General features: G+C 37.8%; 1 protein-coding gene across 4 annotated transcripts in view; it reads right to left on the bottom strand.

The window, feature by feature from the left end:
- Nucleotides 1–3,193: 3,193 nt before the first annotated feature.
- AKAP6 (A-kinase anchoring protein 6) overlaps nucleotides 3,194–27,391 on the bottom strand; it is a 299,941-nt gene continuing 275,743 nt past the window's right edge. For all 4 annotated transcript variants that reach the window (XM_075425714.1, XM_075425718.1, XM_075425717.1 and 1 more), the window contains exons 13-14: nucleotides 12,690–16,165; nucleotides 3,194–7,618 (exon numbers count right to left, since the gene is read on the bottom strand). In XM_075425714.1, the coding sequence (XP_075281829.1) occupies nucleotides 12,731–16,165 (3,435 nt within the window). In that variant the 3' untranslated portion in view covers nucleotides 3,194–7,618; nucleotides 12,690–12,730. The remainder of the gene's footprint in view (nucleotides 7,619–12,689; nucleotides 16,166–27,391) is intronic.

Below are 27,391 nucleotides of genomic sequence, written 5' to 3'. Positions count from 1 at the left end.
ACTTGCCCTCTCCCCCTCCCCTCATGTTTCCTTCCTTTTCTCCTCTCGTTTCATTCTTTTCTCGTCTCACTTCATTCTCTCTTCTCTTTTCTCTTCTCTTCTCTCTTCTCTTCTCTTCTCTTCTCTTCTCTTCTCTTCTCTTCCTCTTCTCTTCTCTTCTCTTCTTCTCTTCTCTTCTCTTCTCTTCTCTTCTCTTCTCTTCTCTTCTCTTCTCTTCTCTTCTCTTCTCTTCTCTTCTCTTCTCTTCTCTTCTCTTCTCTTCTCTTCTCTTCTCTTCTCTTCTCTCTTCTCTTCCTTCTCTCTTCTCTTCTCTTCTCTTCTCTTCTCTTCTCTTCTCTTCTCTTCTCTTCTCTTCTCTTCTCTTCTCTTCTCTTCTCTTCTCTTCTCTTCTCTTCTCTTCTCTTCTTCTCTCTCTCTCTTCTCTTCTCTCTTCTCTCTCTCTTCTCTTCTCTTCTCTTCTCTTCTCTTCTCTTCTCTTCTCTTCTCTTCTCTTCTCTTCTCTTCTCTTCTCTTCTCTTCTTTTCTCTCCTCTTCTCCCTTCTCTTCTCCTGTCTTTTCTCCTCTCCTCTCCTCTCCTCTCCTCTCCTCTCCTCTCCTCTCCTCTCCTCTCCTCTCCTCTCCTCTCCTCTCCTCTCCTCTCCTCTCTCTCCTCCTCTCCTCTCCTCTCCTCTCCTCTCCTCTCCTCTCCTCTCCTCTCCTCCCCTCCCCTCCCTCTCCTCTCCTCCCTCCCCTCCCCTCTCCTCCTCCTCTCCCTCCTCCCCTCCCTTCCCTTTTTTTTCTCACATATCTTACTTCTACACTTGTTTAATGTGGTGACCTTTACATTTCCAGATTCTGTTTCTACATATGAAAATACAGTATGCAGGAGATATGGCTGGGGCTAAGGTGTGGATATACTTAATGCCTTTGTCTTCCCCTCTTACTCTGGCTGTAAGAGTGGGGAGTGGCACAGAAATATGTACACACAGATTACAATTTGACTTTACTCACAATTGATGATTATTAAGAACACGTCTCTCCCCCGTCCACAGAACCCACACATAGATACCTCTCCCCCTCCAAGAAGAAACCTCCCCTTCAAACACCCTATGTTTAATGCAATCAAATGTTAATTAACTGACAATGGTACCTCTGATTGATATAGTTGGCATACTGAACAGCAGATTCAGAAAAATGAGTATTCATGAATAGCATCACTTTACCATTTACAATAACAAGTCTAGCAATAGAGATAAATCTGCTTCAGTACAGTGTATGCTGCTATCATTCTACAAATATTTTAACCAGAGCTAGTTGCTGGTGGACCACAGGTTGACCATGAGCCAGCAGTGTGCCCTGGCTGCCAAGAAAGCTAATGGGATCCTGGGATGTATTAGGAGGAGTGTGGCCAGTAGGTCGAGGGAGGTTCTCCTTCCCCTCTACACTGCCCTAGTGAGGCCTCATCTGGAGTACTGTGGCCAGTTCTGGGCTCCCCACTTCAAGAAAGTTAAGGAGCTACTGGAGAGAGTCCAGCGAACGGCTACAAAGATGATTAGGGGACTGGAGCATCTCTCCTACGAGGAAAGGCTGAGGGAGCTGGGCTTGTTCAGCCTGAAGAAGAGAAGGCTGCGAGGGGACCTTATAAATGCCTACAAATATCTGAAGGGTGGGTGTCAGGAGGATGGGGCCAAGCTCTTTTCAGTGGTGCCCAGTGACAGGACAAGGGGCAATGGGCACAAACTGAGGCACAGGAAGTTCCGTCTGAACATGAGGAAGAACTTCTTCCCTCTGAGGGTGACGGAGCACTGGAACAGGCTGCCCAGGGAGGTTGTGGAGTCTCCTTCTCTGGAGATATTCAAGACCCGCCTGGACAAGATCCTGTGCAGCCTACTGTAGGTGACCCTGCTTCGGCAGGGGGGTTGGACTAGATGACCCACAGAGGTCCCTTCCAACCCCTACTATTCTGTGATTCTGTGATTCTGTGATCCCTGAAGCTCCACCTCCTTCTCTGCTTCCCACTTCTTTTTCAGTCGTAGCCAGCACATTTGCAGATCGGAATTACGTAGCCACCAGCCATCTTCTCTTCACTCCAAGCCCCTATTGTTCTGCCTCCCTCTTGCCCACCTTTCAACACATCGCCTGTGAATTGCCTGTTACAAACACAAGTTGCAAAGCCTTGCTTTAGTTGCTGAATTGTGCAAGAAGAAAAGGTACATCGGAAGAACGGCTCAGCTCAGAAGGCCAGAGGATAAGAGATGCAGAAATATGTAAAACAAACAGCAACAGGTTTGAGAAACATTTATATTGTCATCTAAGGCAAACTCCCCTTACAAAGGAAGCTTTCTTTAGTAGTCATATTAATAATGGAAAATAGAGCTCTATGTGCATGAAAAGCTTTTTAAAGACTTTGTCTCCACAAAATATGGGTAAAAGCATCACTGATCAGCTGGTTTGGCACAGACGCTCAGCAACACAACAGAGCTGTGGGCTTGGGTTTTTTTTGATTTGTGCCACTATTTTAACCATTGAAGACATTTCCGTAATTTCTTCAGCACTTTGAATAGCCCTAATTTGAGGTAAGTAAAGCAAAAACTATAGAGAGGCATAGATCCGTCTGGCATCAGTATGTCAGGATAACTAATGATCAGTTAGTAGAAATATCACAGTCCTACAGAGCTTAGAGTATTCTTGATTAAACTACTGGCATGGGACCACTAGGATTTACAGAAAGATTGCTTTTTTGTTTTCTTTTCCTTTTACACTTTTTTGTCTGCCAAAGTATATTATTTAAAATCTGCTTGCTACAATTTCATTTTCAAGCTTATTAGAGGCAAATGTTTCTCAGCCCAAATTTGGTTCTGTTTCTTATGAAGAAACAATAAAACCCATGCCCTCTAAATGCAATTCTGGGATCAGGCTTTTGATTCAAGAGCTATAGAGCAGAAGTTCAGGTATATATGCACAGTAGCATGTATGAGAAATTGCCATACCACCTTGCCTGAGGGCACATAATTTCCCATAGCGTTTATCTCCCCCTCAAAAAAGGGGATAGATTTGGGGTAGGTGGTTGATGCTCAGTATCAGTTCTTGCAGAGTCTGAATTTTTTCATTCTGTAAATGAAGCACATCAAGAACGGTTTGTGTTTTTCCACTATTGTTTGTAATCTTGTCAAATACGTTTCCCTTTCCCTGTCACTCTCAAAACATTTTGGAAAATGCTACAACTGGATCCTTGCTGCATTTAAAACATCCTCACAGTAATCACAAGCAAGAGGAAAATATTTTTAAAATTGCATATGTTTTAAAAATTATTTTCATTTCCATTTGCAAACTCAGAATGTCACAGAGACATGAGCTCAACATAAGGCAGAGGTAAAAACATTTATTTGTCTAACTGTTCTTTTCATACTATATCATTTCATTTTAGGCATGATGTAATTCTGCACATCTTGTACGTTTTAAGAATTAGTTTGACAATAACTACAATATGCCGCTAATATTTGTACACTAAAATTACTGACATACAATTATAACTTCACTTTTATCTCAGCATATTTCCCCACTCCCCAGAAATAAAATAATACTACTTGCTATTGCATAGGAAATCCCATTTTTAAAGCACTGAAGCACTTAGAATTCATCCAGTGCACAGACTTAAGCAATGCCAAGTTCATTGATGGTCTAGTCCTTAAAAACACTTCTAAAATCAGGGATGAGCATGTATTCACTGAACAAACAGTAGTCACATGAAAAATGTAAGCGATTCATGTTGGCAGAAAAGATATAAAAGACATGGTAAGTCTGAAAAATTAAAGCACAGTGCTGAAGGCAACAGATCAGATGTCATTTGTTGGCCAAAATCCCTGTCAAAGCGATGCTATTATTAGGAATAAGTTTGTAGAAACTTGTCATTGAAGGAGATTGACTTGGCTAAGAACCTGACATCCCCGTTAATCCTCTCAAGCCAAGTATAAGTACGGTCTGGCCTAAAATTAATAACCCCTTTTCTGTGTACTGCAGCACAGGAACCTTTACAACATTATTTCCAATGTCTTCAAGCCAAAAAATAAAGCAGCCTTTTAACCGGATACATTTTAGGCAAAATATGTTGTCTTCCTCAACACAGGTGAATTGGAATAGAATTCTAAAATAAGTGATGTGGGAGGCTGCATCATCCATGGATTTTGTCACTAAGGAGAAAGGTCGAGACACCATCTAACTGACAGTGACTCTTTATTGGAGTGTACTGTGAAACAAACAGGAGTAATTTCAGTATCTTTGCATGTGTTTGTATGCTTACATGTACACATGCACGCAAAGAACAGCACAAACAACCAGAAGGACACAGAGATGCCACCTAAATCTCTCTTCTTGTAACAAAGGTGCAGGGGCACTGTTCCACAAAAATTCTTTGACTTACCTTGGGAACAAGACAAACCATTAAGTGAGAGAGACTGGGGACACGGTTTGCAAGGCTATCTGTATATACAAGTACTGTGACTACAAAACACCTTTTAAATTGTAGGCATGTGTTTTACCACCACTCTTAGTGTGCATTCACTCTGCTTAGAGCTGCCAAGCTCTGGCTCTCCGTGGAAGCAATGTGAAGCAGGCAGGAAAGGGAGATCCATGTGTCAGGGCCATTGCTGTCAAATGGCCTCCTCACACATTGCAGATGTTGTTCAAGCATCAGCCAGGGAGCGTGTGGAATAAAAAGCAGCCTATAGAACTTTACCTGGGGATAAATGCTGCAGAAAGCTTGCAGCACGCTTCCACACCACAAGAGAATTTCACCAGCAGGGAACAGGATCTATACAGGAATCTACGTGTGGGCTGATCTTAGAGGTAATATTGGTACATCAATAATAATTTTACACTATACCAATATTTTTCTTTAGGGAGTTAGCACTAGAACTTCTTGCAAGTTCTAGGCACAATTTGGCCATAAGCATATAACTTATACTAAGACATGAACAAATCCTGTAGAGTATCCATCGGAGATTTCTTTTCCTTTAGAAATCAATTTTTATTGACAAAAGTTGAATATATTCAGGGAAGAAAAATAAAAAAGGGGAAAGATTCTAACCATGCTAAAAAAAGAATAGCTGATAACGATGGGTCTGTGTCACAGTCACAAAAACGATGACTTTATCTCATAAGACCAAATAACATAGATCTGAGAATGCTAGTTAAATTAGAATGTTCAGCATCTTTCAGAAAGGAACCACAGATATTTGAGCTGTGACCATATAATATTGCAGATATTGTATGATTAATATATGGTTTATTGATTTGACAAGTTCTACTATTTTCCTCCAGGAAAAAAGTGAATTTGTGGCGAATGGCGTAATAGAATGGTACAAGTAATTGATGGAGTTCTGCACAGTCTGCTGGGTGAGGTGACAGAATTGAAAAGCCTCTGACATTATTTTCCTGTCATCATAGTGTAAGGTATGACTATAGTCAAAGTAAGTTTAAAAAAATACAATATAAATCAGAAAATGCTAGGGAAAAAGAAAGAATGATTCCAGACTCAATTCCCACATCAAGACCATTTAAAATATCATGTTTGAAATCATTCATAGATGAACATAATTGTTACAGTAAATATTTTACTAAAATTAGGAGTTATATTCCAAATTACTTTATATATAATTAAAAAAATATTTAAAATATATTAAAGTGATCCGTAGCTATATAGTTATACATTTCAGGTAATTCTAGGCTGACTTATTAGATTTGTACATGATACAAGAAATGAAAGAGCAGAAAACTTTACGGATTCAAAAGGCTTTCTTAGAAATTTCTTCTTATTGTTTACACTTTCCTTTAAGCTTAGAGATATTTCTCCTGCCCTACCCACATCACAGCCCATGCAAGGCTATGCAGTGGAAATTTAAATTGAGAGATAAAGAATTTGTCTCTTGCAGTAGTAGGAAGCTGTTAATAATTTGGAAATCATGAGGGTTTTTTTAAATACGTCTTCCTTTATTGTTGTACGAATATATCCGCTGGTCAGTATAGTTCCTCTAAGCTACTAGCTAAGGTTGTCAAACTGTTGCATATTTTTTAAAGGAAGAAGAATCTTGGAGTTTTTTGCAAAAATATTTATATACTTGGGAAAATAACGATAAAAGGCAGTATGGGAGAGCATTCCTTGCCTTTTAACTTTCCTGACATCCCTTCCCAATAGTGTTTTTAGGAGGTGACTGTCATGTTTGCAGAGGTAGGTTATAAAGCTGTCTGGCTGTTTTGGCCACCCAATATAGTTTAATCACAAGATAAAAACATTTAAAATGTACAGTCTAAGTCATTGAAACAGCCAATTGTAAAAGTGTATATATAAATATATATAAAGCTCATTCAATATAATTATGTAAATGAATGAAATTTTAAGAATCAGACAACAAACTGTTAATGATAAACAAAAAAAAGATCTGCTCTAAAAGTGCAGTTGGCAGTGTAACAGTTTAAACTATTAAATATTTGTGTCTTGTTTGGCCCTAAAGACCTGAAGAATTTTTAATGAAAAGGTTCTCTACCTCTGAGTCAGGTAATGCAGATCTTCGCCAGCTATGGAATTGCAAATCTCTAGGGAATATTTGCAAACAAAAATGCATTCCTCTGTACTTCGATAAAGCATTCAGTTCTTGGAACGCAGGTAAAACAGATCACCAGTTCTGCTTTTTTTCCCCAATAAACTATGTTTATTATGCCAATTCTAATTACCATGCAATCTAATGGTTTTAAGGCTTATATTTTCAACATCACTGGACATCACAAACATGGAAGCATTTTATACTGTCATTATACATCAATGTTTGCACTTGGTTATACATATATACAGAAATTATTCACACATCTTAACCTTGCTATTTCCTCCTTTCAAACCAACATAATTTTACTGTGAAAGCAGCTTTTTAATAAATGGTATAAGAAATACAGCAAGGCACACATTTTTTAAAAACTTTTTTTCTCATTACCACCTCAAGAAGCATAAAAAACCAAAATGTTGTACTTAATTCAGTAGAACGTCAATAGTTACTAATATACAACACCATGTAGCTGTTTCCTGAAGTGTTGCATAGATTAACTTTTAAAATTAAATAAATAAAATGCCATTTATTTTAATTGCTTAACTTTTAGATGTATTGAATCAGGAGGGCTAATGACTTCTTTTTGCTGCAATCCAACCAAATTGTCACTTTAAAAGTAAAATAGATTCAATAAACTTATGCATTATACACATAAATATTAAATTTGATACATAAAAGAGTACTGGCAGGTACAGTTCTGAAAAGATGGACCAGACTGATCATGAATTCTGTGGAACTTCAAAACTTTAAAGAACAGAACCAGTGAAAAGTAGTACAGGAGCATCCAGTTTAGGAAGGGGAGGTCATTAGAGGTAGCTTGGGAGAGGAATCCATATGAAAGCAAATGGCCTTGCTACAATACAAGATGATCACCGAAACAGGACTAGCATATGCAGCCTGATCACATAGCCAACATGGACAAATCACATTTGGAAAGAAAATTTATCTTGGGAGTCAGTGTAATGAAAGGCAGTGATACAATGGATTTGGAGGTCATCCCAGGGTTTACAGGATGAACCTGCACCTGAATTGCAGCCAAGTTTCTACAAGGAAACAAAAAAAGTAATAGTAGGTTACAGAAAATGAAGTTTTATTTGTAAAACATAGCTCTTCCAGAACAACCACAGATAGTCAATAAATGATCACATGCCAGAACCTTTAACGCAGAAGCATACAGTAGGCAAACAACGACTTTTAACAGCCTGAGGTACAAGTTAGTGTAAAAAATTGTATTGATGTAAAAAACTCATTGATTTTTGTAAAGACCTTGTTTCTAATGAAACAATGGAAGTCATCAAATCTGACCTTTTCCCTGAATCCTGTCCTCATCCTTACCTGCGAACTTACCTTCAGCACACTCAGAAGTGCATCGATCAATGAAAACATAAGAATTTTCAAAAAACAAGCAACGAAAAGATCTACCCATCACTTCTTTTAGTATTTAGGTGAACATATGGAATGAGATTTCAATGGAGAGGAGGAAAGGATTGTCACAGAAACGGTCCATGAATAGAATTGACTGTGACATCACTGTATTTTTAAACTATAAATAGCTATTTAGACTCTTCTAGTACCAGCAATGAGTTAATTTTTCATACTATAGAATTATCCAGCTCAGAGTTTAGGGTTAAACTATTCTTCAAAGAGCACAGGCTTATGATGAGAATTATGAAGAAATAACTGTCAGAATACAGCTCAAAGATTAGTGCAAAGTACATCTCATAGGCATTTCCTAGGAGGCACTCCAGACATGCATTATGTGCCTTCCAACTTAAGCAGGAATATCTGGATCTATCCAGTTACCTTCTCCTTTGATCTTATTTGCTGTAACTGACCCCCCGCCCCCTTTTATAGAAGAAAAATAGTTACATGAAAACAGTGAAAAGCTCAACAGTTTGTTTAGAAATTAATGAAGAATTGATCTGAATAAAGGGGAAGATTGTATCAAAAGGTTTCTACAACTCTGGCATGAGTTTCACAAATCTATAGTAAGAAAAGTCTCACTGATGGATTATGTCAAGTTTTTAAAAAATTATGTAACTCACAGACAATGCAAGATTATATGTTTATTCTATTTGATTTTTTTTAAAGTCAGCTACTGTGAGGAGCTAAAAAGTCAGACTATTTAAAACTCTATAAAGAAACATTATAGTATCTACCTCCCTATAAAAACCTCTAGGAAAAAAAAAGTAAGCAAAGATTTAGATTATTCTTGTAGTTCCAGTCTCTAAAAGTAAATTATTACATACCAAATATTGTGTAAACCTGGATCTTATTTTTCTGCTGTAATGGATAATTAACTAACAGTCCTTTGCACTTACGTACCATCTTTTATCTGTGGATCTCAAAACACCTTTCAGCAAATAAATCATGCTTCACAGGTCCCATTGACCATTATTCTCATTATTTTTTTGCTAAAGAAACTGAGGCAAGGAAGGAATAAATCATACAAAAAAAAATCTGTTGCCGAGCAGGAACTAACAGTCAGGCCCTGCTGAGTACCAGTCCTGGGTTTCTCCTGGCTGTAGGAAGTGGCAGGATATTCTGGCTAACATGGCGGCACCGTCAGATAAAATCAATTCAGTTTTCTTAAGCCCAAGCAAAATATTTTTTTCCCTAAATTAAACTAAAACATAAGTTTCAATTACAAATTCTGCACAAAAGGAAGGAAATAGCTTTTAGACTTACTTGTAAGAACTAACAGATTACACACGGAGTCTAACGTATCCTCCAGAAAAGACTTTGGACACATCATATAAACCTTCTTAATGTATTGATCTCTACATATACTGAATATGTGACTAAAAAGTCCCAGCCCATTGGTGAGTCATGGGTCACAGCGACAGCAGAAGACTGCATGATCTCACATACAAAAAGATAGTTCTTTCAAGCTGTCCCCTACTTGACAAATAAAATCGGCATAGCTTTATGAGCACCTCTGCTGAAGGACTGCGTGTTGGCTCATACAAGACACTAGTCAGTGCTGACAGATATTTTTAAGCCTGCTTACAGAATTGTTATTATTTTCCCATAATGGTCATTTTTTTTTGTAGCACACAGCTAAATAACAGGATTGCAACATTTGGCAAAAATATTTTCTTCACTGTTAATTTTACTCTCCTGTACAGCCAAAGCAAATACTAAACAGTATAAAATCAAACTACAGTTGAAACTGCCTTTTTCAGCTTTGAATTCTGAGTATGCTTTTTAAGGTACATACATACTATAGATAATTTTTCTCTAAGTATTGCAGCTACACATGGAATTACACATTTAAATGAGCTTACAGCACAGGTGCTACAGGAAAAATAATGGTGTTTGCCATTTATCTTTCAAATTAAATAATGTGTTTTTAAATAGTAACTTTTTTCATAATACACTTATGGGAACAACATTTATCTGTCACATTTTAAAAGATGTATTAGTAATAAATGTAAATTACCTTTGGAAAATCAGTAATTAGCCTCATCAAAAAATAAACAATCTGCCACCAAAAAGATAATCTTTAGCATAGTTAAGTATAATAACTGTTATTTGAATAAGTTAACAAATTAGGATAGATTGCTTCTGTAATTCATTCCCCATAGCATGAGAGATAAGTTAAAGCATCAAGCTTGGGAATGGGGGAAGGGAGATTAGACTTTAGTGAAACCAAATCTAGCAGCTCATATTTTCCTTTTTTGATGTGCCAGAGACAAACTATATGTATGGTAGGGCTTTACTACTGGGAATAACACAGTACATAATTTCCATGGAAGCAATGCTATATGTATCAGTTAAGAATCAGTATATCTTCCTAAATGTAAAAAGTGGGGTGCAGTGTGAAGGGCTTTGTTACCTTAAAAATATTTGTCAATCCCTAGGCAAAAATTAAAACTATAACATAACCCTATTAAGTTATTGCATACAGACTCTGCAGTACATTTTATTGTATTGTGGGGCATTTATTAGTATCTCCATCCTCTATGTCCAATCTTAGTCCTTACACCAACTGCATATTGTCATATCCCAGTCTTATGAAAAACACAGCTGGCTACCATGTAAGCAACTATGAAGATCTGAAGAGTGAGGGTAAGTTCATACCATATTTTGAGATCCTCAGAGGAAAAGTACTAATGAATTGAAAAGACTTGTTATCATCTTCATCAGTGAAAGAATGAGAATAAAATCACACTCACTACAGTAAGTATTCTTCCTCAAATTAATATCATAAAAACAAGTGAAAAATGTAAAAAACTAATAAAACCATAATTTAGGAAAAGTTTGTGTTTACATAATTATCATTTATCAACCTCAGACTTCCATGAGTTTCCAAATAGAGGCTTCCATACACATAATCCTTCTAATATAACTCTAGAATATACAGTATCATCTGTGAGTTTTGTAATTCCAAGTGGATTTCCATTGCTTGGATGTGTCCAAGTATTAACCTAATTGGCACTCAACAGATCATGATAGCCTATGTCAGAGCCTTTCAAGAAATATTCTCTTGCTTTGATGGTTCCAAGATAATATACTAATATATATTACTCAAATAGATATGTGTCAAAAGAGATAGTGGCAAGCTGTAGACTATCGCTGTCATAACCTAAAGACTTTGCTAGATGTATTTATACATATGTGAATGTGTGAATGCTGGGTAAACTGCCAAACTGCCAAAGGAAAACCCAAAGCCTCGTAATACAACATAGCAAAATCAGGAAATGCAGAACTTAGATATCTAATAGCAGCAAAGCAATCTATTCCGTATAAATAGGCCCAGATCCTCTGCTACAGATAGAGTTTGCACTAGGAGAGCACTAGTGGTTTTCACGGGCAGTGATGAACAGCAGTCTTTTCTGCTAGTAACGTCATGAAATCATAGAATAACTAAGGTTGGAAGGAAACTTGAATGTCATCTGGTCCAACCACCTGCTGAAAGGAAGGCTGTTTTTAAAGGCAGATCAGATTAGTCAGGGCCGTGTCCTGAATTTTCCCAGGGAAATCTGGTCCTGTGCTTAGCCTTGTGTTTTACTGGAAAATCCCTTGCTATAGCTTCTACCAAGCAGTGGTATTCAGAACCGGACTGGTATTTTGAGTTGCCATGCTGGCTCTGGTCTACTGGAGGAGTGTTTCCAAAGACTAACGGCATTCTATACAGCTATGCTGGCTTTCAGGTCACCAAACAACTAGTGAGACTCAAAGCAGCAGTGCAACATGCTAGGATCTGATCCAGAAGTCGCTTTGTAGATCTTCTTTTGTTGTTCAATGTGCAGTTATTGTTAGATATTCATATGAGGTCAGAAACTCCAGATCTGAAGAACCTTCAAACTTTGGAAGAGATTAGAACCACTTTTTCATCTTAGGTTCCACCATCTTACTTATGTTTCAAAATGCTTACCACAAAATAGAACCAAAGCTTCCAGTACCGCTGTGTGGCTATCAGTTTCCACTGGCTTTGGTATTCAGGTCTTTATTCTGTATTCCCCTCACATACTCTGTAATGATGTTTCAAAGATTTCTTTTTTTGGTCACCTCAACTTTTGGCCTAGCGCTGTGTTGTAATAATTGTATTCTTAATAATGGCTTACTGAACTTAAATCATGGCAAACTGACATTAAGAGATGACTTCTTAATCTGCTTAGCCATTCTTCATGGCTTATCTGGAAATATTGTAGAACTCCAACTCACTAGTCAGCCACAATTCTTGTAAAACCAGAAGTCCAGCTTCATCAAGTGCTTTTGAACACCTCATAAGGCCAGCTGACTGGAGAAGGGGATCAATGAGTAGAGCTGGTTTCTGGTTCCACAGCTCAGTTGAGAAGGGAAGAGAAGGCTGATATAGAAACATCACTTTTGAAGAATTCCCAAGTTCTGCAAGATAGCAGATTTGTCCCAGAAGAGAGCAGTTCCAGGCAGTCAAAGCCAAAGGGCAAGAAGCAGATAGTATTCACTGCATTTATTGACCAGTGGCATGTAAATTGGGATTATAGTGTAATCAAAACAAATACACTATCATAAAACAGAAGCCCTGGATGGTGATTCATCTCCTTTCATCATATAAAAATGTAAAAAAAAAGGGGGAGGGAGCAAAAAAAGTAAAAAAAAAGAATGTGCAACTTGTAGAGTACATACCTGTTTTTAGGATAATGTACGTGCCTGGAGAGGGTTACATTCTATCTGTGCATATTTATATGTCTTTCCTTATGAAGATTCAGGAGATTTTCTTCACAAGTAAGAGTTTTACTGTTCTGGTGCAAAACATCCTTTTCCTGTGAATGGCCAGGCTTTAACTGAAACTCTGTAGCTGAAGCCTCTTCAGAAGCAGCAACACATCCTTTAGGCTCTTCAGTTCCAGGTGATTTTCCTGTACTACTCATTTTAGTGCTAAGCTCTGGAGAATTCTTTTCCAAACTTGCAGTTTGCCCATCTGAAATCAGCAAGTCAGCAGCAGCATTTTTCAAACTGTTTGATGCACTTTGTTTGTTAGCATTGGGTATGCTTAGATCATTGTCATCATCACGTAAGAAAGATAAATCCCTACCTTCAGTTGAAGCTTTAACTTCTTCTAACGACTTCTGAGTCACTTTACCTAGTGACTCCGGATATGTTTCAGAAATAGTGTTAGAAATAAGTTGCTGCTGCTCAACTCGTGCTTCAGCAGTACCACTAGAAATGGATTGCTGCTGCTCAACCCGTTCTTCCTCAGGACAGGCTTCAAAAAAGCATTCAATATTATCTCTCTCATCTGTCAAGTCCAGTGGCACAGGAGTGCTGCTCTTTTCCTCTATGTATTTGATTACCTCTCCACAGTCACTATCATGAGAAGAAAGTGAAAGATAAGAATAGAAGTCCCCTTTTCTTAGCTGAATGGGTCTGTGAGAGTGTTCTAACACTTTTTCCTTGATCTGTGCTAATGAAGCTGGAGCAGATGACTCACATTCAGGTTGTGACTTACTTTTCAAAGCTGTTGATGCCATGTCTATTATCTCCCTCACAAAATTGTGTACTGAATCATCTTCCATGTTTCTTTTATCAAAACCAGCAGATTCACAGTTGCAGCATGAATCAAGACCATTGGCTGAGGAGTCACATTCTGTTTCATTGGATTTCAAGGCTGCAGAGCAATCAATAGATTTTTCACTAATGCTTATTCTATGTTGTTGACCATTAGGTAAGGATGTTTGTAAAGCTGTATCTTGTACGTCTACACAATTCATTTCTGAGGAAGATTCAAGACAAGGCTTTTTAGCAGGAGAGGAAGCAACAGAGTGACAATCAGGCTGAAGATGACTTTGACATTCTTTTGGAGGGTTTCTGGATCCGTCTGATGACAGAACAGGCTCCTTGCCATCCATATGTGAATCATCTGAACTGTCTGTAAATGCTTCACAGACACAACACTCACTTTCAGCTTTTCTGACATCAACAGATGCATGTGTTTTGGGAGTTGCTGATGTTCTAACAAGACCTTCCTTTTGACTGCCAAGAGTATTTTCAACATTTCCATTCTCCATATCATCCACAAGCTGATCCTTCACAACCTGAGAGATATCTCTCATCAGGTGACTCTTTATCCCTTTTTCACGATCACATGGTACATTCTTACTATTGCCATTATTTTCTGATATTTTTTGTACTGAACCATTCAATAGTGTTTCAATGCTTAATGTATCTGTGGCTTTTGATGTCTCATTACTGACTTCTTTACTTTGCTGAATTTCATCACTGAGGTTACTTTTTCTCTTCTCCCTTGTCAAAGAAAATTTTGGTCTAATCCAAGTTTGGAGTTCATTTTTTATATAATCAAGTCCTGAAATTAAATTGCATTCTTCATAAATATCCTCATCAGTTGCTATACTGGAGTCATCATCTTCATCTTTGATACCTAGCTCTTCCTCAGTTAAGGTAAGGGTGGAACTTGAAAGCAAATCACTGTCATCTTCATCATCAGTACAAGCAGAAGTGCAGGAGACATTAACAATCATGCTGACATTGACATCACTCTCATCAGCGACAGACCTATTAAGATGTTTTCTAAATGATGCATTTGAATCTGGTATTTTATTTCTGTGCAGTACAATGTCTTCAGAGCAGAGAGAAAGATCCTCGCTGCTGCTGAGTTCAGTGAGAGAAGCTGCTGAGTCTTCATTGATTGAGGATGCAATATCTAGAGACAGCTGACCAGTAAAAGATATTTTTTGAGAGCTACTTTGGAGTGTTATATCAGAGATGCTGCGCTTTATCTTTTGATCTAAAGGACTCTGGATATTCTCTAAGCGATTCAAAAGATCTAATGTCCTTTTGCTGAGCTCTCCAACAGAATCACTGCTTGCACTTATGTCTCCTGAGCCATGATGACTAAAAAGATCTTCGTTGCTTTTGTAGGAAGTCAGCCAGCTCTCCAAAGAGGTGCTTCGCTGAAGACCGTCTCCACTTTTAAAAATACCTGAGCTGAACAAATCACCTACGACAGACAAAGATTCTAATGAAGAACTATGAGATAAAGTTGAAACCTGTCTTGTATTCTCTGTAACAGTTAGTTTTCTTACAGTTTCTGCAGATGTACAGGAATTGGGATCTGATTCTCCAGGGATACTTGCCAGAGTATTGTCATGAATAAACCCATCTGGTTGTGACTGTCCAGGCTTATGTTCAGATTTACCAGGTATTTTATCAAAACTAAACCCACGAAAGAAACTGTCCTCTGTATGTGTTTTTTCAATTTGTGATTGTTTCATTATCACTGGTAATTTGAATTTGGAGCCTTGAAGATATGAGTAATCATAAAATGTAAACACATCATGTTTTCCTTGCAATTCTTCTAGACAAACAGGGTTACACATGGCAATGCTGTCCAAATCCTCATCATTTTCACTTCTACAACACGCGGGAGGTGCCAGCTGGAAATCATCTGAGAGACTAGCACGGTCTTCTTCATCTTGCTCTATTTTTTGCTTTATTACATCAACTATATCATCCACTTGAGTTTCCACATGCCCAATTTCAGGATTACTCTGAGTGCTTTCAATATCATTTAGCAAAAAAATTTCTGAATTATTTGTAGTTTCTGTATCACACTCACTCACTATCCCACTCTCACTCTCAGAATGCCTGCTTATGTTTCCACTCTGATACATGTAGTTATATGGTTTTGCCAGTGTGGTCCCCCCTATTAGGTCTGGCAGGGATTTGGTAGATGAAAATGATGAGTCTTTACTAAGACTTTTGTTTAAAATATTAGACTGTGTTACATTGGAGAGTTTGGCTGCTTTTTTCAAAAAAGGCATGTTTTTTTTTTCTGATAATTCAATATTATGAAGACTATAGACCTGATAGATGTGAGGATTTGGAGGGGAAGTAATGCTGGGACAATAAGTAGGACTTCCACGATCACTGATACTTTCATCTTCATTCACATCATTATCACCACATTCTCCTGAAGCAGGCTTCTGGCTTAGATCATCCTTCTTGAGTTCCTGATCGGGATCACTTAAGTCTTCGTGAATACTGATCAGCTTATTACTTATGTCGGTTTCATCCCATTCTAGTGCATCTTCACTTGGACCATTTAGATCCATCAAACTGGGATCAATAACATTCAGAGGCTCCTGTAAAAAAAAAGTCAAAGATTAAAAATATTTACAGCTGCACTTTAAATGTGCTTCCACTGAAACCATATAATTAAATTAATGGGACTAAAGTGCATTTTTGGAACAATGATCACTAATAGGCTTTTAATTTTGTACATTTTGTGTACCATGAAAATGATCAATTAAAGTGAAACCTATGAAATTTTTCAGTCATCTTAGGTGGGGTTCTTTTTCTTATTTGCTGTCAAAATATAATACAGAAATTTGACTTCTCTTTAACAGATATTAATTGTGGTTAGTCATTTTCTATGTAACAAGTTTTAACCATGCTGCAGAATCACACAGGAGTGTGTTAGCAAAAACCATGCAATTAGCGCTTTATTATGTTGGACATAAGAGAATTTCTCTTTGCCTGTTTAAGTTTGAAAGAGCTAAGATATAAAGGATTTATTAGAGGATATTTGAAATGTTTATGAGAAACTTTTGTGTTGTCAGCCTTAAAACAACAGATCTAATGCACTGGAAATCACAAGACTTGATGAATTTTTATTAGAATTTCTATTTATTCTTTACTTCATAATAAAGGCAGTACTAATGACCAATAAGTAAGACTAATGAATGTTAATATCTTCAGCTGCAAGAACAATCAATCAGTCTAATCAAATACTACATGAATTTCAAATATTGTCTGTGCTGACACCTTTCTCTGGGAAAGGGCTGATAAATAATTGAGCTAAACTTGGTTTGCTTTTTTAAAGACTTTTTAAACTTTCCAGTAATATTTGCTATTATGACTCAGAATATATAGCATCAAGAATTGTTCTTTCTAGAAACATGTGAGAGAGAAAGAACACCTTGTCAACTTTTCTCACTCCAATATGTGTCAAGTGGCCAACAGTATGGACTCTCCTTAAACTCCTCAAAATAGGACAGAAGTGGTCCCTGATTTTGCGGCTGGTTCTCTGAGCACAAATTAATTTTACTTTATTTTTTTATTTACTGAGAGGCCTCCATTTTAGGGAAGATTTTGCTTATGCAATAAGTCTTGTAATAGAAGTGTTAACTAATGTAGATATGTTTAGTTTAAATCATCTTAACAGCTGAAAAATGATCACTGTATCCAGAAAAACAAGCGCTTTTTCCAAAAAAACTTTCAACTATGATCTCTCGCTCTCTCGAGCCTTCTTGGAGGAAGTTTTGTTTTTCAAATACAGCATTGATCACACGCCAAAGAGCAATCTAAATCACAACAAACTTACAAAGTTACAGAAATACAGGGAGATAAAATGAGGCTGTAGTCCAGTGAAGTGCAGTTGTACACAACTGAGTTACTGACTTAGATTCATCAAGGCTCAGCCAAGGTTAATTGTGAAGGGGAAGGCAACGTAACTCTGTGATTCTTAGCTGGGAACTCTCGTTTTGAAGTGGGAACTAAAGCTGCTCAGCCCTTTTGTGAGAAATCATGGGATGTTCTCCAACAGCTCGATAGTTAGGGCACTGATTTTGGGCATGGGACACTTTGTCAGACTGAGCATAAGAGACATGAACCAGGTTCCCATTCTCTCAGAAGTCGTTCTACCTACATGCTATTCTGAAAAGAAGCCTGCTTCTCCTGTTTCATGTTACATAAACCAATTAAATACTAATTGGGTCATAGATAGATGAAGAGAATTTTATCCTGTAGTGCAGTGCTCAGCACATTTGTCTAGCAAGAGGCACAGATAGGTCCAAATCCCTGGTACAGTGTCTATTTAATGATGGATATAGGTGGCATTGGTTCTGTGCAAGACACAAAGCTATCCCATCCCTGTATATCCAGTAGACCAATGGCTAAAACACTCAACTGACATAAGGAAGAATTATTTTCTCCAAATTGGTCAGAGTAGCTATCCACCATTCAGCAGGGTGATATGATTACTAATACACTTGATAAACCAAGACATTCCATGTAAGATGTCCTCATGCTTCATTGGGCTTTGTTGTAAGGTAGGTCCCTGAGCACTGCAGCTGTCTTAAGATATCAAAAATAATCATGGGCGGAAATATGGGTGCCAGTGAATTTTTTCCTCCTTGGCAGGTTAGGAGGCTTTGGGTATTTTAAGAATCTGTCATGTCTAATGTTGAAGGGCAGAGTCTCTTTGTAAATCCACCTACCCCAAGGCTGTTATGGACTAGATTTGTTAAAGCCCTTTTGTTTTTTTTCCCTGTAAGATATTGGCTAGTGATAGCTTAAATGTTAGATTTCCATGAAAGCAACTATTTTCTAGACAGCTAAGGCTATCAGAGAAGTTCTGTACATTGTGGAGTTCAGAAATCCATATTTGGATTTGCCAGTTTGCCATGTTTTCGTAATGGCTCCTGGTTGGTTACTTTGTTGGACTCAGTTTCCCACTTTTAGTTGACCTCTAACCAAACTACAAGTAAAAACTGGTGCAAGAGAATGGCTATAATTAAGTTGTTCATTTGAAAATCAGTTAAACAAGCAATCAGCTACAATTATTAATTTTCTCTGTGGCATGTTTTACGACTCTGTCGTACTTTGCATTAGGAAGACATTGCTGTGAAAATCTTCCTAACTGCACAATTTTACTGTTTTAAGCTTCTGCCAGCTGCAAAAAGAAATTCCTGAAGGCAGGAAATCAGCAGCAGGTTCCAAGGATTTAATGTTCCGTAGAATCTGATTTTGTTTTTCAAAAACAAAACATTTGGTCCTTATTGGTCAGGAAGATAACCTTCCGCCTGTAAATCAGCACTTGGCTGCCTTGTTTGTTCTGCAAGTCAGATGGACTAAAACAATAAAACATGCAGAGTTGTGACTTCAGCCCATTCATCTTCACTGGGCGCTCCTTGCTTCAAAGCCTATTTTTTATTCTTCATACGCACATGCTTTTCTGAGATCTGGTATATACTCAGAAGTTTTGCAGGTATAGCTATGATGGTAAGGGATTTGACTGTATATTTTTCTTCTGATTGTCACAGCTATACTTCCAAAGGCTCTTATGTACATACGGTTGTTATACCAGCATAGTTTTCTCTTGTCCAAGGAGCTGACTGAGTTGATACTAGTGAATTACTACTTTTCTTATAAGTATCATCTCCCTTGAAGAAACCTACCAGTACAACTTCAGTGGTTACCAGCTACATTGGCAGCCCTTACCCAGTACAGACCAAGTTTTAACTTTGAAACAAACCACTCAGCTTAAGTCACAAATATTTTGTATTTGGCATTTTCAGCAGGCGTATTTTCCCTTTCTTTTTTACAAAATTTAGCAAGCTGTTCAAACAAGAAAGAGACTCTAAATATTGAAGTAGTTATTGGAGAGAGCAGCACCGTACAGACTCTTCAGTAAAGCTCTGGAGTGAAGAACTGAAGGTGGTGTCACTCCAGCCTATGTCTGCACTCTCAGCAGTAGCAAGGTAAAACCCAGGAATCTCTGAGAACTATTTTTATCATGTCAGATTTCTCCTTATCAGGCTTCTCAGTGCATAGGGAGGGTGCTGGAGTATTACAATTATCATGATAGTAATAGACTATTAGGTCTTGCCGACAGAACATTTAAAAATCTCCAAACTGATCCTTTACTTGGTGTTATACAGAGGATGGGAGGTACAACATCATGAGTGTCAGCTGGTGTCAGAGCTGAATTCTGATTGCTCTTTTTACTGGGAAAAAATGCTGTTGTTTCTTTTCCTGTCTTGTTTCTTACTCCGAAGAACTGTATAGTGTTGCACAATGCATCTTTTACACAAAGCAGACAAATCTTCTATTGCCATTTCCAATTGGGAAAGCTTTACTAGTGTCAGAGCTGCACCGTGATTTTTATTCCATTTCAGTTAATGATGTTTTTAAAGTTTTCACTTACACACTCCAAAAGATGTTCTGCCTAGCCTGGTTCAAGGCATAACCCCTCGAACCACAAATACCCAACAAGAAAGAGGTCTCTCACGGAGAGACATGCTGATCTCCACATGTAAGACAGACTATAAATAAAGAGGAGCTCTGAGTGTGCTACAGAGCTTCAGATTCCAGTGGGGCGAGCCCTGTAAGCTCACTCTTAAATCCTGGCCTTGCTGAAGTCTGTGGCAAAACATGCTGCAAAGGTACCATTCTGTCTGGCAAAAATTCTTTGGATACCAGCTGGTGTAGCTGATTGCACTAAATTTCCTGGAATTTAGAAACCTGGTTTTTTTGTATGTGCAAGAGTGCGTGTGTATAAATACTCGCATATATATGTGTGTGTATGTGTGCATGTATGTAATTTTTCTAAAAATGGGTATATTTAAAGTAAGTCAGACGGACTATATTCTTATAAAGTCCCTAAATGCAACTACTTCTAGAGTAGATCTCGAGGGTCATATGGTTCACAGTAAAAGAAGATAAGCAGTTTTTAATCAAGCAAGTAAAAAATAACAATGTAATAACAACAAAAAGATGCACAATATTATGCATATTCCTAGTTTTAAAATATTACAGAATCACAGAATCACAGAATCACAGAATGTTCGGGGTTGGAAGGGACCTCTGTGGGTCATCTAGTCCAACCCTCCTGCTGAAGCAGGGTCACCTACAGCAGGCTGCAGAGGACCTTGTCCAGGCGGGTCTTGAATATCTCCAGAGAAGAAGACTCCACAACCTCCCCGGGCAGCCTGTGCCAGGGCTCCGTCACCCTCAGAGTGCAGAAGTTCTTCCTCATGTTCAGACGGAACTTTCTATGCTTCAGTTTGTGCCCGTTACCACTAGATAAATAACACTTATGAAGCATTTACTGTTGCATGAAAAGTTTCTAATATAATTAAGCCAAGAATCAATTAAATTACAGACTCTGAAGAGTGAAAGGTTGAATCCATTCTAATGTATTTGAAAGTGCTGCTTTAAGTAGTTTGGCTATTCCTAATTTGAACCCTGAACTACTTTGCTTAGGACAGTATTCCCATTTCAGTGGAATAACTCATGGGAGCAAAGTTAAGTGTACACTTAAATGCTTGTAGGGTTGGTGTTTAATGGTTAAACAGTTAATTGCTGAAAATGTCAATGGGAAGAAATAAGATTATTAAGCCAAATAAAGACGTTTCCTCAACCCCAGTGCTCTTTAAGGAAAATTCTCAAAAATGCATTTTTTCATTTGTTTCCTTTACTAAAACACAGATAGTTTTGCTTTTTCTGCAGCAAATTCTATTAAACAATGATTCTCTATTTCGGCTACATTTGCATGTGCTACTCCAGTACAGATACTTTGTGTTGGTGAAACAGGCCTGTAATGTAACCCCTACGTACCATTATATCTTTTTAGAGGAATTAACATGAAAAAAACAGCTTTTACAATAATAAATACAAACTCTGTTCCTCCCTCCCCTGCAACATATCCTTCAGTTGCTCTGGACAAATTATCCAAACGCAAGTGCACTTAGGTGCCAGGGAAAAAAGAAAGAGAAAGAAAGAAAACCATCCCCCATCTCCAGGAATGTGTGCACATTCAGGGAAGACAGACGTGATTTTGTCTTTTGAAAAATGCAGGCATGCCAAGTACTTCTGCTGAGGGAAAGAGTCATGTGTACAGTACCCACTTCACCTCTGCTTCACCTAAGTTCATTTTCTAAATGGCGTTCCCTATACCATAGCCAACAAGAAAACTGTCACCATTTCCTGACACCAACATCTTAATACATATAAGCATATGCATACTATTCCAGTGCATGATACTGAAGCGACCTGCACATTACAATATGGTCTTAAAATAAATGGAAGCGGTATGCTTTATCACAGATCACTAGAGAAAATGACCATTAACATATACATACTTGTTATAATTGTGGTTAAAAGAAGGTGGTAGATGTCTATTTTCTGAAAAAATAAGATCCAGAACTATGGTTCATACTTTCTCTTGCTTCATTTCACCATTACTGTTGCCTCCCTCAATGAAATAATACGGTCAGTCCTGCACATACACAACTTGTGTTTTTCTGTTAGGCATTATCAATGCTTACAGGTATCGCCAGGGTCCTACGTGGGTGGTTGTATGCACACATTCCTGCACCACAGGAACATCACTGACTTCATCTCTGCTCTCTGCAGTCACAGAGGTCACCCACAAGGGTCTCAGTGCAGGCTGGGTTTTATGGGAACAACTGAGGTTCCACCATTGCTCCGGCACCTGTCTTTATGATGATGTTATAAGTTCTCTTAAAATGCTCAGAATAAAAGTCTGGAGGATAGGATTGTCATATCCAGGTTTTAAAATTGGTAATTTTCTTTATCATGACAGTGGTTTTGTGGACACACCTTCTAAGCAACACATGAAATAATTGCAGTGAAATTTTAAGAGGATGCCCAGCTGAAAACTATTTGTCCCTACTAGTAGTAGAAGTGTTTTAAAAACACAGAGAAATTTGCTATTCTCTAACCATTCTGCTGCTATTTAAATGTCACTTGACGATGCTAGGTAACACCCTGAGGTCAGTTGTGCCTCTACAAATCCTCTGAGGGTCCCCTAACTTTCTTCGTAAGCTGCCCACAGTGCCAGATGGCCAAAAGAAACAGTGAAAGGCTCCAGTCCCTCCACCCCACACCAGTTGGTGCAGACAAGCCAGGCTGGAACAGAAGGTGAGCTGTGTCAGCAGAAGGCCTGTAGGAACTTACCTCTATCACAGATCAAGGCAAAATCAGGGACTCAACATGTTTAGTCCCTGCACTGTACCCAGAGTATCACTGATAACACACTACCCATTATTTGTTTTCCAGCCTCTACGGACGCAGCAGCCTCCTTTTTTTTTGCCATCATATCCTCATATGGCTTTCTAACATCTCTGGTTCTCATTTGCTGGAGAAGCCCTTCAAATGTTACTAGAAAGCAGGAGAACACCTATAACATTTTTATATTAATAAATCATATTGTCATTCAAATAGGTTTACAATCCCAGACCTATATCCCAAGTTGTGTATTTTTGCTTTTTTTTTTTTGCTTTTTTTGTGATGAGAAAACCTGGCTACATGGCATATTTTACTGACTGTTATTTCTGCTGCTTTGTAGTTTTCTTTTCATCTATCAAGAGGTTACATGACAGGATTTTTCACCCTTGAATGTCATTTCGGTCTCACCTTTACTTCAGAGGAATATATGATTTTCTTTGTGCAAGGATCCAACACAAGCCCTGTATGAAACTCTTAGAAAAACATTCCTAGCCTTAGCCAAACTCAAAATGCTGCCATGCACACCAGTTCAGAAAAGAACAAATCCTGGCACTCTACCTCAGATACATGCCCACGCAAGTTGGCAGGAGTTCATCCGTGCCAAATCTCAGAATTTGACCCAATCAAAGATCCGTCTTTACGGTTAAGACAAAAAAATCCAACAAAAACAGGAAATCTGTGGAACTGACCATGCTTAAACAGGTTTAACTGTTCCTCGTTTACACCGCAGAACTTCAGCCAAATTTTTCACTGGTATGCCAATATTGACAGCAAATCAGTTGCATTCTGCATTCAGCTACTCATGAACAAAGTTGTGCTGGCAAAGTTACAGTGGCATAATAAAATCACTATTGTTTTGTCTTTGTACTAGTTAAGACATCTACATACCGGTGAAGAACACTTGCAATTTAGTGTCATTTACATTGGAACTGGTACTCCTTTAACAGTATACTCGCAGTTAAAACAGAGCAACTCAGTGGACACTATGAATGGACTCAGTCAACACAACAGCCATCTCCTCCAGCCTACAACAGGCACTTCAGGACACCTGGAATCATAGAGTTTTTAAGAGCTTTGTTTCAGCAGAAATGAATGTTTGTGAGAAACACGAAAGAGTGAGAATCACCATAGAAACAGATAGATATAAGGTACAAAAGAGTAGGACATAAGCCCTTGGGAGCTTGACCTTCGGAGAAAGCTAGAAAGTTTTCTCACTGAGAGCTGGAGGAGAGAAGCTTGAATTTCTAAATAAAAAATCTTCCTGTATACTGGAAAGGGAGACTTTATCTATTATTTATGAATAACAGGACTGCATGAAGAATATCTGGCTCTGTCATCAGTTTCTCCTCCTCGTGAAGCAGTTGAGAGACTACCAAACTTAGCCTAATTCATGTCATCAAAGAGAACGGACTCTTTTTTCCCCCTATTTAAATTTTCAACAGACTTTCTTTGTAATCTCAGATCAGGCACTTCCTGAACTCATTGATTCACCATCTGTAAATTCGGGATATTGACTAAAGGAGAGTCAATAAGCAAGTATTGTAAAGTCAAAAGCTAGAAGAATGCTGCATATTAGAAGTATTTGCACAGCCTGCCTACCTATGGATTTCCAAGCATTAAGTTAAACACCGCAGTTGTCAATAAGTGGCAGAGAGTTCTCCTGGCGATGAATCAAAATTACAATGGTAAGCACCCTGAGGCTACAGCAATACAACGGCTGCCTGCCATGACACAGCCTATATCTAAGAAGAGCTGCTTCTCAAATGTTGCAAAATAGAGACATTGGCCTTATCTCCAAGTATAAGGGGTCCCTAGGCAGAGCTCTTTCACTAAGCTCATCGCATCCTCGAACTTTCAGATTGTTTTTCTTGTCTCCCTCACTGCTAAGCAATGATGTTTATAGTTTTCTTTGTACATAATAGGTGCTAACACAGCCCTGGAGCTGGCTGGAAAAAAAGGATTGGAATTTTCAGTCTAATCTAGTACATCAAATGGATCCTGTGCAATGACTCGAGTACCAATGTTATATGCACATCTTGGTTTGCTCACTTGATGAATGATTTAATATAAGCATACTTTGTAGAATTTAACTTAGAAGGAGACAAAGTATAATGGACAACTATATATTGTTATGGTGAGAGTTTTATATTTGCCTGACTTAGTTTGGCTGAGTACAAAATTACAATACAGAATACCTCATTATTATAAAACTACTATTGCCATCGTTCAACTTTCTTCTGTTACGGGAGAGTTTATTTTAAATGTTACAAAGTTTAAACTTGGGCTCAAATTGGAACATAAACTGAAGATTTAAGTCTATCTACAATGGCTATTTTCAGTGCTGGTGAGGCACAAAATGTCCAATGAGTCCAACAGTTTACAAAGTGGTGTAATAACTGAGGAGCACAGGGCTATTAGTATGATTATTAATACAAGGGTTACTAATATACACCTTTAAAGTATAGAGCTCAAATTCTTTCATGCAGCAGCTCAGGTTTGTACCGAAACTGAATGTTTGACATGCATCTTTTGTGTAATGCTTAGAGATTTTTGAAGAGTTTCGGGTATTTGATTTCACACTGAGGCAGTACTTTTCCCCCCCTTTTAAAAATAAAAAAGGGTTTTTAAAATAAAGCATCTTTCTGCATTGTTCAGTAAACCTGCTGGATGAGCTGTAACTCCATAAAGTTTAGGAACTCATTTATTATGTTGCTAGATCAGACACTGCATTTTATTCACACAGGGCATCTCTAAAACCTAGCTTTCATTAGAGCTGTGGGGAGGCCCAGTCTTTCTCCCTTCACTCGAGAAGGTGAAGCTCAAGAAGATAATTAACCATGAAACAATGAGGAGGCTTGCTGGGTAAGCACTAGTGTGAAAACAGTTACTCCTCACAAAAGAGGGGAAATTAGCTGGCTGGGTAAAAAAGGAAGTGTCAGACTGGAAGACTGAAAGGACTGCCAGCATAAGTAGATAGCTCTATGCATCATTAATGCAATTTTTTTAACACTTAAACTGCACTGCTTTCTAAATTTAAATGCACTTAAATGCTATGTGTTAGGGGAGATTAATATGCCATCTTAAAATAATTTCTCTTAAACTTTCCATTTTCACGTTTCACCAGTTTTAGTCACTCTTCCCATGTATGAAAAATCACTGCCTCTTAGTATTGTATTCTTGTTTACAAAGCCAATGTAAACAGCACTTTCTAAAAAGATTCAGTTTACTCATTGTATTTTACAAGCACATTATTTTACATGAATACAGATATTTTTATGAACAGAAAGTTTTTTTGATGTTACTGTTTCACAGAGTAAAGACTTATGATGCGCTTTTCCTTTCAAAACTTCCTTCTACTTGAACAGTGTTCCCTGAAGCAGCCACATTTTTGGCAGAAATTCAGTTATATGCTATGCCAAGAGAAATAGAATAAACAAACACTGCTTAATGCAGCTGGCTAGGTAATTTACATATTACTGCACACCAAACACGAAGACCTGAATATGGATTAGAGCTACAACGATGCCACAAATGTCTTACATGTAAGGAGAAATGAAATTCAGATCATCATTGGTAACAATTTATGTTTTATTATTTAATGTATCTTATAGTACCTCTGACACATAAATGTATGCACATATCTAAATATTAAGTAGATATATCTAACATATTTTTCTGTATGTTTTCCAGAAAGATGTTCTAGAAATATCTTGAAAATCTGTTAAGTGGGTACATTTTTCAAAGTTTTCTTCTGGTGAAAGCAGACCACCTAAATGACCACATCCCAATTTCTGGAAATAGCAAAAATCCCAAATACAATGAAACCCCTCTAGGCATTCCTTAAAACTTCTTTGCTATACATAAAAATATACCATAGGTAGGCCTCCAAACCTGCAAGTCCATGTGCTTCAAAAAGCATCTGTCATTTTGGGTGAGATCAACAGACCATTCCGCTAAGTCCATCTCCTGCAGTGGCCAGTAGTGAATGTTTATGGAAGAGTTAAAAAACCCTCCAACACATTGAGTGGTATAGAAGCTGCCATCCCAAATTTGAGAAGCCAGTCTGTGGGGACTTTCAGAGTTGGAATTCAATAAGCATTAATCAATGTCTCCTCCCTTGATTTACCTAATTATTTAAAGAACTTATTTGTATTTTTGCTATCCATGACATCCTGTAGGAACAAGTTTCAGTTTTACGAAATGAATATAGTATTCCCTTTCGACTGTTTTAAATCTCCTGCCTGATAATTTCATTGGGTACCTTTTACTTCATGTGTTAAGAAGAAGAGTGAAAAATTGTACCTTATTTATTTTTCATACATTTTTAAAACAGTTTTTTATTGTATTCCTGTCTGCTTACAGCTGATGCAGCTCCTAGAACATCCTGTAACATTGCACAATGAAACACTGATTATGCATATACTTACTGAAGATCCTGCAAATACATTTCCATAATGGCTGCAGGATTGGGACCCTATAATCCAATACGGAAGCCCCTTGTAAAATGGATATAACTGCTGAACAAGCTGTTAGAATATCAGGTATTTTAGTTTGGC

Source organism: Opisthocomus hoazin, chromosome 7, assembly GCF_030867145.1.
Source record: "Opisthocomus hoazin isolate bOpiHoa1 chromosome 7, bOpiHoa1.hap1, whole genome shotgun sequence".
In the NCBI taxonomy this organism is placed as follows: domain Eukaryota; kingdom Metazoa; phylum Chordata; class Aves; order Opisthocomiformes; family Opisthocomidae; genus Opisthocomus; species Opisthocomus hoazin.
Note: the sequence above shows the minus strand (reverse complement) of the source record. Positions and strands in the feature narration are given on the sequence as shown.